Source organism: Oncorhynchus nerka, linkage group LG6 (assembly GCF_034236695.1).
Source record: "Oncorhynchus nerka isolate Pitt River linkage group LG6, Oner_Uvic_2.0, whole genome shotgun sequence".
NCBI classification, from domain to species: domain Eukaryota; kingdom Metazoa; phylum Chordata; class Actinopteri; order Salmoniformes; family Salmonidae; genus Oncorhynchus; species Oncorhynchus nerka.
The window spans coordinates 45,814,218-45,831,762 of record NC_088401.1 but is presented as its reverse complement, the minus strand read 5'-3'; the positions used below and the strand labels follow the sequence as shown (position 1 = coordinate 45,831,762).

General features: G+C 43.2%; 1 protein-coding gene across 1 annotated transcript in view; it reads right to left on the bottom strand.

The window, feature by feature from the left end:
- Nucleotides 1-17,545, bottom strand: part of LOC115130020 (AF4/FMR2 family member 2-like) — a 178,214-nt gene that overhangs the window by 71,416 nt on the left and 89,253 nt on the right. The window contains 3 exon segments of the mRNA XM_029660800.2: nt 4,627-4,681; nt 4,915-4,951; nt 5,984-6,070. Of these exon segments, the coding sequence (XP_029516660.2) occupies nt 4,627-4,681; nt 4,915-4,951; nt 5,984-6,070 (179 nt within the window).

Sequence of the window (17,545 nt, the reverse complement as noted above, 5' to 3'; positions counted from 1 at the left end):
AATGCTTGATAATGTATGTGATTTAAACATAGAGGTCTACTTCCTTCGGGACCTGAATATTGACTGGTTTTCATCAAGCGGACCACTCAATAGGAAGCTTCTTACTGTAACCAGTGCCTGTAATCTGGTTTAGGTTATTAATCAACCTACCAGGGTGTTTACAAATACTACAGGAACAAGATCATCCACATGTATTGATGACATTTTTACTAATACTGTAGAACTTTGTTCTAAAGCTGTATCCATAGCCATTGGATGCAGTGATCACAATATAGTGGCTATATCCAGGAAAGCTGGGCCTAAAATAGTGTATAAGAGATCATATCATTTTTTGTTGTTGTGACTCTTATGTGGAAAAATATTTGTTGGTCTGATGTGATTAATGAAGAGCATCCAGACGCTGCCTTGATGAATTTCTGAAATAGCTTTTTATAACTATTGATAAACATGCACCTGTTAAGAAACGGACTGTTAGAACTGTTAAGGCTCCATGGATTGATGAGGAATTGAAAAACTTTATGGTTGAAAGAGATGGGGCAAAGTGGCTAATAAGTCTGGCTGCAATGACTGGCTTACTTACTGCAAATTGAGAAATTATGTGACTAAACTCAACAAAAAGAAGAAGAAACTGTATTATGAAGCCAAGATCAATTATATAATGAATGATGGGAAAAAAACCTTTGGAGTACTTTAAATTAAATTATAGGCAGAAAGACAAATTCAAATCCATCTTTCATCGAATCAGATTACATATTCATCACAAAAACATTTGATGTTGCCAATTATTTTAAAGAATATTTTATTGGCAAAGTGGGCAAACTTAGGCAGGAAATGCCAACAACGAACAGTGAGCAACTGTATTCACGCATAAAAAAAACAAATAATGAAAGAAAAGCATTGCAAGTTTGAATTCTGTAAAGTTAGTGTGGGAGAGCTGGGAAAAGGATTGTTATCGATCAATAATGACAAACCTCCTGGGATTGACAACTTAGATGGAAAGCTACTGAGAATCGTAGCTGACTCTATAGGCATTCCTATCTGTCATATTTTTAATCTGAGCCTAGAGGAAGGTCTTTGTCCTCAGGCCTGGAGGGAAGCCAAAATAATTCCGCTACCCAGGAGGGGTAAAAGGCCTTTACTGGTTCTAACAGCAAACTTATAAGCATGCTGCCAGCTCTTAGCAAGCTGTTGGAAAAAATTGTGTGTGACCTAATACAATGCTATTTCTCTGTAAACAAATTAACAACAGACTTTCAGGATGCTTATAGAAAAGGGCACTCAACAAGTACTGCACTGACACACATGACTGATGATTGGTTGAAAGACATTGATAATAAGAAGATTGTGGGAGCTGTACTGTTAGATTTCAGTGCAGCCATTGATATTATTTACCATAACCTGTTGTTGAAAAACGTGTTTTATGGCTTTTCAAACTCTGCCATATCGTGGATTCAGAGCTATCGATCTAATAGAACTCAAAAGGTTTTCTTTCATGGAAGCTTCTCTAATGTAAAACATGTCAAGTGTGGTGTACCGCAGGGCAGCTCTCTAGGCCCTCTACTCTTTTCTATTTTTACCAATGACCTGCCACCGGTATTAAACAAAGCATGTGTGTCCACGTATGCTGATGATTCAACCATATACACATCAGCAAACACAGCTAATGAAGTCACTGAAACCCTTAACACAGAGTTGCAGTCTGTTTTGGAATGGGTGGCCAGTAATAAATTGGTCCTGAACATCTCTAAAACTAAGAGCATTGTATTTGGTACAAATCATTCCTTAAGTTCTAGACCTGGTAATGAATGGTGTGGCTGTTGAACAAGTTGAGGACACTAAATTACTTGGAGTTACTTTAGATTGTAAACGGTCATGGTCAAACCGTATAGATTCAATGGTTGTAAAGATGGGGAGAGGTCTGGCCGTAATAAAGAGATGCTCTGATTTTTTGACACCACACTCCAAAAAGAAAATTCTGCAGGCTCTCGTTTTGTCAAATATAATTGTCCAGTGCTGCAAAGAAAGACCTAGTTAAGCTGCAGCTGCAAATTCTATGGGAAATTTTGCTCTTAATTGTAATCAGAGGGCTGATATACAGTTGAAGTCAGAAGTTTACATACACTTGGGTTGGAGTCATTAAAACTTGTTTTTCAACCACTCCACAAACTTTTTGTAAACAAACTATAGTTTTGGCAAGTCGGTTAGAACATCTACTTCGTGCATGACACAAGTACATTTTCCAATAATTGTTTACAGGCATATTATTTCACTTATAATTCACTGTATCACATTTCCTTTAAAAAGCTTGGAGAATTCCAGAAAATTATGTCATGGCTTTAGAAGCTTCTGTTAGGCTAATTTACATAATTTGAGTCAATTGGAGGTGTACCTATGGATGTATGTCAAGGCCTACCTTCAAACTCAGTGCCTATTTGCTTGACATCATGGGAAAATCAAAAGAAATCAGCCAAGACCTCAGAAAAAAATAGTAGACCTCCACAAGTCTGGTTCATCCTTGGGAGCAATTTCCAAATGCCTGAAGGTACCACGTTCATCTGTACAAACAATAGTATGCAAGTATAAACACCATGGGACCACGCAGCCATCATACTGCTCAGGAAGGAGACGCGTTCTGTCTCCTATAACTGAACGTACTTTGGTGGAAATCAATCCCAGAACAATAGCAAATGACCTTGAAGATGCTGGAGGAAACAGGTACAAAAGTATCTATATCCACAGTAAAAACGAGTCCTATATTGACATAACCTGAAAGGCTGTACAGCAAGGAAAAAGCCAATGCTCCAAAATGCTCCAAAAGCCATGACATCATTTTCTGGAATTCTCCAAGCTTTTTAAAGGAAATGTGATACAGTGAATTATAAGTGAAATAGTATGCCTGTAAACAATTATTGGAAAATGTACTTGTACTTAAAAAATCCAGACTATGGTTTGCAACTGCACATGGGGACAAAGATCGTACTTCTTGGAGAAATGTCCTCTGGTCTGATGAAACAAAAATAGAACTGTTTGGCCATAATGACCATCGTTATGTTTGGAGGAAAAAGGGGGAGGCATGCAAGCCGAAGAACACCATCCCAACCGTGAAGCAAGGGGGTGGCAGCATCATGTTCTGGGGGTGCTTTGCTGCAGGAGGGACTGGTGCACTTCACGAAATATATGGCGTCATGAGGTAGGAAAATTATGTGGATATATTGAAGCAACATCTCAAGACATCAGTTAAAAGTGAAAGCTTGGTCGCACATGGCTCTTCCAAATGGACAAAGTTGTGGCAAAACACCTTAAGGACAACAAAGTCAAGGTGTTGGAGTAGTCATCACAAAGCCCCTACCTCAATCCTATAGAAAAATTTGTGGGCAGAACTGAAAAAGCGTGTGCGAGCAAGGAGGCCTACAAACCTGATTCAGTTACACTATCTCTGTCAGGAGGAATGGGCCAAAATTCACCCAACTTATTGTGGGAAGCTTGTGGAAGGCTACCCGAAACGTTTGACCCAAGTTAACATTTTTAAGGCAATGTTACCAAATACTAATTGAGTGTATGTAAACTTCTGACCCACTGGGAATGTGATGAAATAAATAAAAGCTGAAATAAATAACACTCTCTACTATTTTTCAGACATATCACATTCTTAAAATAAAGTGGTGATCCTAACTGACCTAAGACAGGTCATTTTTACTCAGATTAAATGTCAGGAATTGTGAAAAACTGAGTTTAAATGTATTTGGCTAAGGTGTATGTAAACCTCCGACTTCAACTGTAAATGCTATGCATGCCAGTCTCACTTGGCTAAGAGTTGAGGAGAGACTGACTGTATCACTTCTTCTTTTTATAAGGAACATTAATGTGTTGAAAATCCCAAATGGTTTGCCTAGTCAACTTACACACAGCTCTGACACACACACACACACACACACACACTTATCCCACCAGACATGCCACTAGGTGTCTTTTCACAGTCCCCAAATCCAGAACAATTTCAAGAAAGCGTACAGTATTATATAGAGCCCTAATTGCATGGAACTTCCTTCCATCTCATATTGCTCAAACAAACAGAAAATCAAGTTTAAAAAAACAGATAAAGCAATACCTCGCGGCACAACGCCTTTCCCCTATTTGACCTAGAGAGTTTGTGTGTATGCATTGATATGTATGCTACGTTTGCCTTTAAAAAAAACGTTATGTAGTTTGAGCTGTTCTTGATGTCATTCTGTATTATGTTTCATGTTTTGTGTGGACTCCAGGAAGAGTAGCTGCTGCTTTTGCAATAGCTAATGGCGATCCTAATAAAATACCAAAAATAACTCACTAGGCCTGTGTTTGACACTAACTAAACTGAGTGTAGGCCAGGTCTTGCGTGGCTAGGGAGACAGGCAGTGTTGTCAGTGCTGTGCTGTTGAGGAGTGCAGGGTGGCACGGGAGAGGCCAAGGAGGGTACGTACGGGTTAACAGAGAGAGAGAATGCCAACTGCTCTGTTTGTTTGTGATGAACACTCCTCTCAGCTGGGAATTCTGCAGGGACTTGTTTTGCAAGGGAACAAAGCTGAAACCATGGTGGCATTTATCCCCCGAGGCTTTTTCAAAATAATTAATCAAATGAATACTCACGACTTCTGTGGTACAGACTTGGTTGCAGGCTTGTTACCGGGAACATTGCACCGCTCTGCGAAAGAATTTCCATTTAAATGTCAGAGTGCTGGTTTTGATTAAACCCTGACCAACAGCTAGCTTATTATCAATTTAGCTTTTGTTGCAATATGTCACACAGCATAACATTTTTCCCTAAATGGACAGCGCTCCAGTTGTTGCATGGCATAATGGCCTTCCATCTATTAACATCATTTTAGACTGATTAAATCGAAATGTGTGTGTAGGAAAAATGTAAAGCAGACTTACTTTGTCCAGCGTATCCTGAGGGTAAGTGTTGTGACTCCTGAGCAGAGAGAGAGAGAGCGAGAGAGAAAGAAGACAGGCGTGCATCAAATACATTAGCACACACTGAGGTGATACAGGAGAACAAATGGGAGGGAAACAGCTCATCTGATGGACTTAATTGATTTTACACTAATACAATTAGACATAGGACACACAATCATTTTTCAGACTGTGGTGAGTGGACTACAGTAGACAGGACAATGTCTTAGTTAAAAGATGGCACCATTAAATCAGGATTTATAGACACAGGCTTATTATTAGGAATGTCAGCTGGGTCAAGCTATGAGTTTCAGACCATGTCCCATTAAGACACAAATAAGAGGGCTTTAGCTGCAAAATGAGGCGTTGGGGGATTTGAGGCTAGGGAACGACAGTAGAGAGGAAAGGAAGTAAAATCTAGGAGAGACACAGATGCTGGGAGTTAGAGGAGGAGAGGATGAATGGGCTGAAGGACAATGGATTATACTATAGCTAAATCACACTCTATTACAGTGCGGTTGAAGTGCTGACAGGAGTTTGTCCTTAAAAAGTCCATCCGACCGGCACATGCAGCCAGACAAATGAAGTCCTATAGCTATCTGGGCAATAGCAGAGGCTTTTTGCAAGCTCTCCTCTCTCTCTCTGGCTGGGTCCCACGCTCTCTCTTTCTCACTCCCTCTCTCTCTCCTTCTCTCTCTGGTGCCATGGGTGTCTCACTGGTCCTTTACTGTGACAGAACCTGACAGGCTTTCACAAGGATGACAGCCCTGGGTCGAATTTAATACATCCACTTTTACTTGATTTGTTTTCCCTTCCGACTGACACAGGAATCACGTGATTACTGCTTACCAAACAAATAAGTGACAGTAGGAAATTACCCTCTTGACTAGGACAGTAGACATTCAGAATGCATACATCTCTATCATTATGATAATAGTATTAACTAGTGTCAGTATTACTAGCACTTATAACATTCTTGAAGTACTATTAGTAGTGGTATTGCTGTGCTTGTCAATTAACAGTACAGTGTAGGCCTTACTATAGAACTCACCTTGGAGGGAATAGGGAACTTGGTCTGCTCAGCTTTGCCTGGAGTGTGGATGGCAGTCAGGGGGGGAGGCCAGGAGTGGGTCATCTCCTGCAGGGCAGACAGGATTCAAATCAGACATATGACACACACACACACACACACACACACACACACACACACACACACACACACACACACACACACACACACACACACACACACACACACACACACACACACACACACACACACACATCCCACCTCGGGCATGTCGCTGAAGCTAAACAGAGTTGGTCCTGGTCGGTGGATGGGAGACCAGATGCTGCTGGAAGTGATGTTGGATGGCCAGTAGGAGGCACTCTTTCCTCTGGTCTAAAAATAATATTCCAAAGCCCCAGGGCAGTGATTGGGGACATTGCCCTGTGTAGGGTGGCGTATTTAAGATGGGATGTTAAACGGGTGTCTGTGTTCACTAAAGATCCCATTGCACTTATTGTAAGAGTAGGGGTGTTAACCCCGGTGTCCTGGCTAAATTCCCAATCTGGCACACCATCATGGCCACATAATCATCCTCAGCTTCCAATTGGGTCATTCCTTCCCTTGTAACTATTCCCCAGGTTGTTGCTGTAAATGAGAATGATTGGGATTGGGCAGGGCTCGAAAACTCGAAAACATCAACAGCATCATCCCGGTTACCCTAGACCCACTCCAACTTGCATACCGCCCCAACAGATCCACAAATGATGCAATCTCAATCGCACTCCACACTGCACTTAACCACCTGGACAAAAGGAACACCTACTTGAGAATGCTGTTCATTGACTACAGCCTAGCGTTCAACACCATAGTGCCCACAAAGCTCATCGCTAAGGACCCTGGGACTAAACACCTACCACTGAAACTGGATCATGGACTTCCTGACGAACTGCCCCCAGGTGGTGAGGGTAAAGGCACTTCAGGTGTGTGTGCTTTATCCCCCCCTGTACTCCCTGTTCACCCACGACTGCATGGCCAAACACAACTCCAACACCATCATTAAGTTTACTATTGACACAACAGTGGTAGGCCTGATCACCGACAATGATGAGACAGCCTTTACGGAGGAGGTCAGAGACCTGGCAGTGTGGTGGCAGGACAACAACCTCTCCCTCAATGTGAGAAAGACAAAGGAGCTGATCATCGACTACAGGAAAAGGCGGGCCGAATAGGCCCTCATTAACATCGATGGGGTTGTAGTGGAGCGGGTCGAGAGTTTATTGGTGCCCACATCACCAACGAACTATCATGGTCCAAACACACCAAGACAATTGTGAAGAGGACACAACAACACCTTTTCCCCCTCAGCAGACTGAACATATTTTGCATGGTTTCCCAGATTCTCAAAAAGTTATACAGCTGAACCATCGAGAGCATCCTGACCAGTTGCATCACCGGCTGGTATTGCTCTGCATCTGACCGTAAGGCACTACAGAGGGTAGTACATATGGCCCAGTACATCATTGAGGCCAAGCCTCCTGCCATCCAGGACCTACAGTATATACTAGGCGGTGTCAGAAGAAAGGCCCAAAAATTGTCAAAGACTCCAGTCACCCAAGTCATAGTCTGTTCTCTCTGCTACCGCACGGCAAGCGGTACCGGAGCGCCAAGTCTAGGAACAAAAGGCCACCCCCCATTTGTTTTTTTACACTGTTGCGACTCGATGTTTATTATCTATGCATAGTCATTTCACCCCTACCTACATGTACAAATTGCCTCGACTAACCTGTACCCCCGCACATCGACTCGGTACAGGTACCAGCTGTATATGATCACTCGGCTACGCATACCTCTCCCTAATGTCAATATGCCTTGTCCATTGCTGTTTTGGTTAGGGATTATTGTCTTATTCCACTGTAGACCCTCCAACCCTGCTCAATATGCCTCAGCTAACCCTCGTCCCACCCCCACATATGCGGTGACCTCACCTGGTTTAATTGATGTCTCTAGAGACAATATCTCTCTCATCGTCACTCAATGCCTAGGTTTACCTCAACTGTATTCACATTCTACCATACGTTTGTATGTACATTATGCATTGAATCTATTCTACCACGCCCAGAAACCTGCTCCTTTTACTCTCTGTCCCGAACGTACTAGACGACCAGTTCTTATAGCCCTTAGCCGTACCCTTATCCTACTCCTCCTCTGCTCCTCTGGTGATGTAGAGGTTAATCCAGGCCCTGCAGTGCCTAGCTACACTCCCATTCCCTCTCATTTGTTGACTTCTGTAACTGTAAAAGCCTCGATTCCATGCATGTTAACATTAGAAGCCTCCTCCCTAAGTTTGATTTATTCACTGCTTTAGCACACTCTGCCAACCCGGATGTCCTAGCTGTGTCTGAATCCTGGCTTAGGAAGGCCATCAAAAACCCAGAAATGTCCATCCCTAACATTTTCTGACAAGATAAAACTGCCAAAGGGGGCGGAGTTGCAATCTACTGCAGAGATAGCCTGCAGAGTTCTGTCTTACTATCCAGGTCTGTGCCCAAACAAGTCGAACTTCTACTTTTAAAAATCCACCTTTCCAGAAACAAGTCTCTCACCGTTGCCATTTGCTATAGACCACCTTCTGCCCCCAGCTGTGCCCTGGACACCATATGTGAATTGATTGCCCCCCATCTATCTTCAGAGCTTGTGCTGTTAGGTGACCTAAACTGGGACATGCTTAACACCCCAGCCATCCTACAATCTAAGCTTGATACCCTCAATCTCACACACATTATCAATGAACCTACCAGGTACAACCCCAAATCCGTAAACACAGGCACCCTCATAGATATCATCCTAACCAACCTGCCCTCCAAATACACCTCTGCTGTCTTCAACCAGGATCTCAGTGATCACTGCCTCATTGCTTGCATCCGTAATGAGTCTGCGGTCAAACGACCACCCCTCACCACTGTCAAACGCTTCCTAAAACACTTCAGCGAGCAGGCCTTCCTAATCGACCTGGCCCGGGTATCCTGGAAGGATATTGACCTCATTCCGTCAGTAGAAGATGCCTGGTTATTCTTTTAGTGCTTTCCTCACAATCTTAAATAAGCATGACCCATTTAAAAAAAATTGAACCAGGAACAGATATAGCCCGTGGTTCACTCCAGACCTGACTGCCCTTGACCAGCACAAAAACATCCTGTGGCATTTGGCATTAGCATCAAATAGCCCCCACGAATTGCAACTTTTCAGGGAAGATAGGAGCCAATATACACAGGCAGTTAGGAAAGCAAAGGCTAGCTTTTTCAAACAGAAATTTGCATCCTGAAGCACAAACTCCAAATGGTTTTGGGACATTGTAAAGTCCATGGAGAATAAGAGCACCTCCTCCCAGCTGCCCACTGCACTGAAGCTCGGAAACACTGCCGATAAATCCAGAATAATTGAGAATTTCAATAAGCATTTTTCTACGGCTGGCCTGGAGGCCCCCTACTCTGGTCAACATCCCCCACAGCAACTTGCCCAAACCTCCCCCATTTCTCCTTCACCCAAATTCAGATAGCTGATGTTCTGAAAGAGCTGCAAAATCTGGACCCCTACAAATCAGCAGGGCTAGACAATCTGGACTCTCTCTTTTTAAAATTATCAGCCGGAATTGTTGCAACCCCTATTATCAGCCTGTTCAACCTCTCTTTCGTAATGTCTGAGATCCCCAAAGATTGGAAAGCTGCCGTGGTCATCCCCCTCTTCAAAGGGGGAAACACTCTAGACCCAAACTGCTACAGACCTATATCTATCCTACCCTGCCTTTATAAGGTCTATCATACCCTGCCTTTCCATTTGAAATCCCAACGTACCTTCTCCGCTATGCAATCTGGTTCCCGAGCTAGTCATGGGTGCACCTCAGCCACGCTCAAGGTGCTAAACGATATCATAACAGCCATCGATAAGAGACAATACTGTGCAGCTGTATTTATCAATCTGGCCAAGGTTTTCGACTCGGTCAATCACCACATTCTTATCGGCAGACTCAACAGCCTTGGTTTCTCAAATGACTGCCTCGCCTGGTTCCCCAACTACTTCTCAAATAGAGTTCAGTGTGTCAAACCGGAGGCCTGTTGTCCGAACCTCTGGCAGTCTCTATGGGGTGCCACGGGGTTCAATTCTCGGGCTGACTTTTTTCTCTGTATACATCAATGATGTTGCTCTTGCTGCTGGTGATTCTCTGATCCACCCATACGCAGACGACACCATTCTGTATACTTCTGACCCTTCAATGCCATACAACTCTCCTTCCGTGGCCTCCAACTGCTCTTAAATGCAAGTAAAACTAAATGCATGCTCTTCAACCGATCGCTGCCCGCACCTGCCCGCCTGTCCAGCATCAATATTCTAACTTAGAATATGTGGACAACTACAAATACCTAGGTGTCTGGTTAGACTAAACTCTCCTTCCAGACTCACATTAACCTCTCTTGGGTAGGGGGCATTATTTTCACTCAGGTAAAGAAGCTAGGATATGCATATAATTGGTAGATTTGGATAGAAAACACTCTAAAGTTTCTAAAACAAAAAATAATGTCTGTGAGTATAACAGAACTGATATGGCAGGCGAAGCCCCGAGGACAAACCATCCAGGGAAGACAAAAAATGTAGGTCATAGGATTTCCCAATGGTTTTCTATGGGAAACCCTATTTATGAGGAACCTGGTTCCAGTTCCTATGACTTCCACTCGATGTCAACAGTCTTTAGAAATTGTTCGATGTTTTTATTTTGAGAAATTAAGAAGTAGTGCTATTCATTGTAAGTGTCACTCCAGGTGGACTCCACTGTTTTAGTGCGCGGGAACTGGAGCGTGCTTCACATTGTTTTTAACCGGTATTAGAAACAGTTTATTCCATCTTAAATTTAATCGATTATTTACGTTTTAGGGTACTTGGGGTTAGATTAGGAACATTGTTTGAAATGTTTGGACCAAGTTTACAGGTAACATATTAGATACTTTATAGGCATGTTGGGTGTATTTCTGAATCAAACACGCCAAATAAATTAACATTTTTGGGACATAGAAGGACATTATCGAACAAAAGGACCATTTGTGATGTTTCTGGGACATTTTGGAGTGCCAACAGAAGAAGATCTTCAAAGGTAAGGCATTAATTATATCGCTATTTCTGACTTTTGTGGGCATCTGCCTGGTTGAAATATGATTTTCATGTGTTTGTATGCGGGGCGCTGTCCTCAGATAATCGGATGGTTTGCTGTCGCCGTAAAGCCTTTTTGAAATCTGACACAGCGGCTGGATTAACAAGAAGTTAAGCTTTATTTTGATGTATAACACATATATTTTCAAGAATGTTTGAATATGGTATTTTGGAATTTCATGCTCTGTAATTTCACCGGATGTTGGCCAGGTGGGATGCTACCGTTCCTAGAACTTCTTAAGCATCTCCAATCCAAAATCAAATCTAGAGTCGGCTTTCTATTCCGCAACAAAGCCTCCTTCACTCACGCCGCCAAACTTACCCTAGTAAAACTGACTATCCTACCGATCCTCGACTTCGGCGATGTCATCTACAAAATTGCCTCCAACACTCTACTCAGCAAACTGGATGCAGTTTATCACAGTGCCATCCGTTTTGACACTAAAGCACCTTATACCACCCACCACTGCGACCTGTATGCTCTAGTCGGCTGGCCCTCGCTACATATTCGTCGCCAGACCCACTGGCTCCAGGTCATCTACAAGTCCATGCTAGGTAAAGCTCCGCCTTATCTCAGTTCACTGGTCACGATGGCAACACCCATCCGTAGCACGCGCTCCAGCAGGTGTATCTCACTGATCATCCCTAAAGCCAACACCTCATTTGGCCGCCTTTCGTTCCAGTTCTCTGCTGCCTGTGACTGGAACGAATTGCAAAAATCTCTGAAGTTGGAGACTTTTATCTCCCTCACCAACTTCAAACATCTGCTATCTGAGCAGCTAACCGATCGCTGCAGCTGTACATAGTCTATCGGTAAATAGCCCACCCATTTTTACCTACCTCATCCCCATACTGTTTTTATTTATTTACTTTTCTGCTCTTCTGCACACCAATATCTCTACCTGTACATGACCATCTGATCATTTATCACTCCAGTGTTAATCTGCAAAATTGTAATTATTCGCCTACCTCCTCATGCCTTTTGCACACAATGTATATAGACTCCCCTTTTTTCTACTGTGTTATTGACTTGTTAATTGTTTACTCCATGTGTAACTCTGTGTTGTCTGTTCACACTGCTATGCTTTATCTTGGCCAGGTCGCAGTTGCAAATGAGAACTTGTTCTCAACTAGCCTACCTGGTTAACCTCTTAAGTCGACCCTCTACTTTTTTTAACATTCTGTTAAAAATCGCGCAACATTTCAGCGCCCTGCTACTCATGCCAGGAATATAGTATATGCATTTGCTTAGTCTGTGTGGATAGAAAACACTCAGACGTTTAAAAAACTGGTTAAATCACTGCTGTGGCTTTACCAGAACGGCATTTACATCGAAAAGCACAGGAAAAACTGATCACTGAAAATGGGAAAATATATCCATGCGCTACTTGATCCCATCGATAAAGGTGAACCACAATGAATTGACTGAGGTTGCAGTACCTACAGCTTCCACACGGTGTCTAGAGTCTTGTCATTTCCCTTCGAGTTTTTTCTTGGTCAAACACATGCAGGACACCGTATCTCCTCCCGTCTAGGACCGGATATTTTCGTTGAGTTTCTAGCCGGACATTTTTCCAGACGGACAGCTAATGATCTTTACATCGCCTCCTGATGAATTTTATCGCTTATTAACGTTTACTAATACCTAAAGTTGCATTACAAACGTATTTCAAAGTGTTTTGTGAAAGTTTATCGTCGACTTTTTGAATTTTAAAAAATGACGTTACGTTTTGAAACAATGTTTTTTTCGTTTATCACACAGTCTACATATAACGATATCTAGGCTTTATATGGACCGATTTAATCGAAATAAAGACCCAAATAGTGTTTATGGGACATCTAGGAGTGCCAACAAAGAAGATGGTGAAAGGTAATGAATGTTTTCTATTTTATTGTGCGGTTTGTGTAACGCCGAAATGCTAATTATTTTGTTTACGTCCCCTGTGGGTCTTTTGGGGTGTTGCATGCTATCAGATAATAGCTTCTCATGCTTTCGCCGAAAAGCATTTTAAAAATCTGACTTGTTGCCTGGATTCACAACGAGTGTAGCTTTAATTCGATACCCTGCATGTGTATTTTAATGAACTTTTGAGTTTTAACTAATACTATTAGCATTTAGCGTAGCGCATTTGCATTTCCAGAGCTCTAGTTGGGACGCAAGCGTCCCGAGTAGAAGCAACAGGTTAAATAAAGGTGAAATAAAACATTTTAAAATTAAAATTTCACGGTACCTGTTGTATTTGGCGCATGTGACAAATAAAGTTTTATTTGAAACACACACAATAAATAAAAGTAGGAAATAAGAAGAACATGAGAAAGTAAGATGCTATATATATATACAGATTCATTCAAGTGCACAGTTGTTTGGCTAGCGGTGTTAAAAAAGTATGCTACTTTGTATCTTGTTAACATTTTGTTGAGAAGGTTTTTGGGAAAGCCTTTTCTACTACCAGAAGACGGTCAGGCCTATCATTAGCATCACTATATTTTCCCTGTTTCTTAATTGTTTGGACAATTAACTTCATATTATGAGGCATATCTTACCTTGCTTCAAAGTAGCCTATAGACAAAATCCCACCGTAGAAACGTGGAAGCAATTATTTTATAAAGACATCCTCATATGTGTTTTCTTGTTCTATTGGTTTTCTTAAAAATGTATTTAATTGTCTAGCAGCCAAAGCCATTACCTTAGTCATATTAGCAACCTATGATGATTTTTGCATCTTTAGATCTCCCCTATTTCAACATTTCTAATGGAAATTTCAATCTCTGTACATGAAACTGCTTGTACAGTCATGGCCGAAAGTTTTGAGAATGACACAAATATACATTTTCACAAATTCTGCTGCCTCAGTTTGTATGATGGCAATTTGCATATACTCAAGGAATGTTATGAAGAGTGATCAGATGAATTGCAATTAATTGCAAAGTCCCTCTTTGCCATGCAAATTAACTGAATCCCCAAAAAACATTTCCACTGCTTTTCAGCCCTGCCACAAAAGGACAGACTGACATCATGTTAGTGATTCTCTCGTTAACAGACATTTACATTTACATTTAAGTCATTTAGCAGACGCTCTTATCCAGAGCGACTTACAAATTGGTGCGTTCACCTTAAGACATCCAGTGGAACAGCCACTTTACAATAGTGCATCTAAATCTTTTAAGGGGGAAGGTGAGAGGGATTACTTTATCCTATCCTAGGTATTCCTGAAAGAGGTGGGGTTTCAGGTGTCTCCGGAAGGTGGTGATTGACTCCGCTGTCCTGGCGTCGTGAGGGAGTTTGTTCCACCATTGGGGGGCCAGAGCAGCGAACAGTTTTGACTGGGCTGCGCGGGAACTGTACTTCCTCAGTGGTAGGGGAGGCGAGCAGGCCAGAGGTGGATGAACGCAGTGCCCTTGTTTGGGTGTAGGGCCTGATCAGAGCCTGGAGGTACTGAGGTGCCGTTCCCCTCACAGCTCCGTAGGCAAGCACCATGGTCTTGTAGCGGATGCGAGCTTCAACTGGAAGCCAGTGGAGAGAGCGGAGGAGCGGGGTGACGTGAGAGAACTTGGGAAGGTTGAACACCAGACGGGCTGCGGCGTTCTGGATGAGTTGTAGGGGTTTAATGGCACAGGCAGGGAGCCCAGCCAACAGCGAGTTGCAGTAATCCAGACGGGAGATGACAAGTGCCTGGATTAGGACCTGCGCTGCTTCCTGTGTGAGGCAGGGTCGTACTCTGCGGATGTTGTAGAGCATGAACCTACAAGAACGGGCCACCGCCTTGATGTTAGTTGAGAACGACAGGGTGTTGTCCAGGATCACGCCAAGGTTCTTAGCGCTCTGGGAGGAGGACACAATGGAGTTGTCAACCGTGATGGCGAGATCATGGAATGGGCAGTCCTTCCCCGGGAGGAAGAGCAGCTCCGTCTTGCCGAGGTTCAGCTTGAGGTGGTGATCCGTCATCCACACTGATATGTCTGCCAGACATGCAGAGATGCGATTCGCCACCTGGTCATCAGAAGGGGGAAAGGAGAAGATTAATTGTGTGTCGTCTGCATAGCAATGATAGGAGAGACCATGTGAGGTTATGACAGAGCCAAGTGACTTGGTGTATAGCGAGAATAGGAGAGGGCCTAGAACAGAGCCCTGGGGGACGCCAGTGGTGAGAGCGCGTGGTGAGGAGACAGATTCTCGCCACGCCACCTGGTAGGAGCGACCTGTCAGGTAGGACGCAATCAAAGCGTGGGCCGCGCCGGAGATGCCCAACTCGGAGAGGGTGGAGAGGAGGATCTGATGGTTCACAGTATCGAAGGCAGCCGATAGGTCTAGAAGGATGAGAGCAGAGGAGAGAGAGTTAGCTTTAGCAGTGCGGAGGGCCTCCGTGATACAGAGAAGAGCAGTCTCAGTTGAATGACTAGTCTTGACTAACAGGTGTGAGTGCTGACAAGGACAAGGCTGGAGATCACTCTGTCATGCTAATTGAGTTTGAATAACACACTGGAAGCTTCAAAAGGAGGGTGGTGCTTAGAATCATTGTTCTTCCTCTGTCAGCCATGGTTACCTGCAAGGAAACATGTGCCGTCATCAATGCTTTGCACAAAAAGAGCTTCACAGGCAAGGATATTGCTGCCAGTAAGATTGCACCTAAATCAACCATTTATCAGATCATCAAGAACTTCAAGGAGAGTGGTTCAATTGTTGTGAAGAAGGCTTCAGGGCGCCCAAGAAAGTCCAGCAAGCGCCAGGACCGTCTCCTAAAGTTGATTCAGCTGCGGGACCGGGGCACCACCAGTACAGAGCTTGCTCAGGAATGGCAGCAGGCAGGTGTGAGTGCATCTGCACGCACAGTGAGGCGAAGACTTTTGGAGGATGGCCTGGTGTCAAGAAGGACAGAAAAGAAGCCACTTCTCTCCAGGTAAAACATCAGGGACAGACTGATATACTGCAAAAAGTACAGGGATTGGACTGATGAGGACTGGGGTAAAGTCATTTTCTCTGATGAATCCCCTTTCCGATTGTTTGGGTCATCCAGAAAAAAGCTTGTCCGGAGAAGACAAGGTGAGCGCTACCATCAGTCCTGTGTCATGCCAACAGTAAAGCATCCTGAGAACATTCATGTGTGGGGTTGCTTCTCAGCCAAGGGAGTGAGCTCACTCACAATTTTGCCTAAGAACACAGCCATGAATAAAGAATGGTACCAACACATCCTCCGAGAGCAACTTCTCCCAACCATCCAGGAACAGTTTGGTGACAAACAATACCTTTTCCAGCATGATGGAGCGCCTTGCCATAAGGCAAAAGTGATAACTAAGTGGCTTGTGGAACAAAACATCAATTTTGGGTCCATGGCCAGGAAACTCCCAGACCTTAATCCCATTGAGAACTTGTGGTCAATCCTCAAGAGGCGGGTGGACAAACAAAAACCCACAAGTTCTGACAAACTCCAAGCAGTGATTATGCAAGAATGGGCTGCCATCAGTGTGGCCCAGAAGTTAATTGACAGCATGCCAGGGCGGATTGCAGAGGTCTTGCATCAACTTCATGCAATTGTCAATAAAAGCCTTTGACACTTATGAAATGCTTGTAATTATACTTCAGTATTCCATAGTAACATCTGACAAAATATCTAAAGACACTGAAGCAGCAAACTTTGTGAAAATTAATATTTGTGTCATTCTCAAAACTTTTGGCCACAACTGTATGTGCGGTACCCATTTTAGAACAGTGTTTCCCCGCAAATTGCATTTTGGAACATTTGTGCGTAGGCCTACCACTGTGTGCACATTGCTGTGCCTAAAATGTGAAGAAATAATAGTCTATCAAAATTTTAAGATTAACATTTAGATCTGATCAGTCCATTCTGATCAGCCTTCTTAATTGGTATGGTGTATACCTCCACTACACTACTTTGATACCCATTGTGGGGATTAAGAAGTGAATATTCGCAATGCCCACTGAAAAATAAGTGGGTATACCTGCATATACTCTCCACTACACTATTGTGTGTGTGTGACAGAAGCAGAGAGAGATAGGTTGTGAGCTTGCAGAGGGTGTCCCGAATATAGATACTCACATTTCAGAGTTGCACAATGTGTCAATTAAATATTATGATCTAGAGTATCAAATTAAAACCATGTACTTGGATATCCCTACGAAGATAACATATCCCTATCAAGACAACATAAGCAATTGGTTTTCGCTGTGTGGTTGAACGCATTTGCCACAGTAGCAGTTATCAAACCCACTATCCATGTCTGGAAGTAAACAACAACATTCTCGGCTAATAATATTACAATCTCAAATACTTAGAAATGTCACTAAGTTATCCTTATTTCCCCCAACAACACCAATATTACTGCCTTCTGGGAAACACACACGATCCATTCATTTGTGTGAGATGCAGTTAGGGCAGTGGGGAGCTG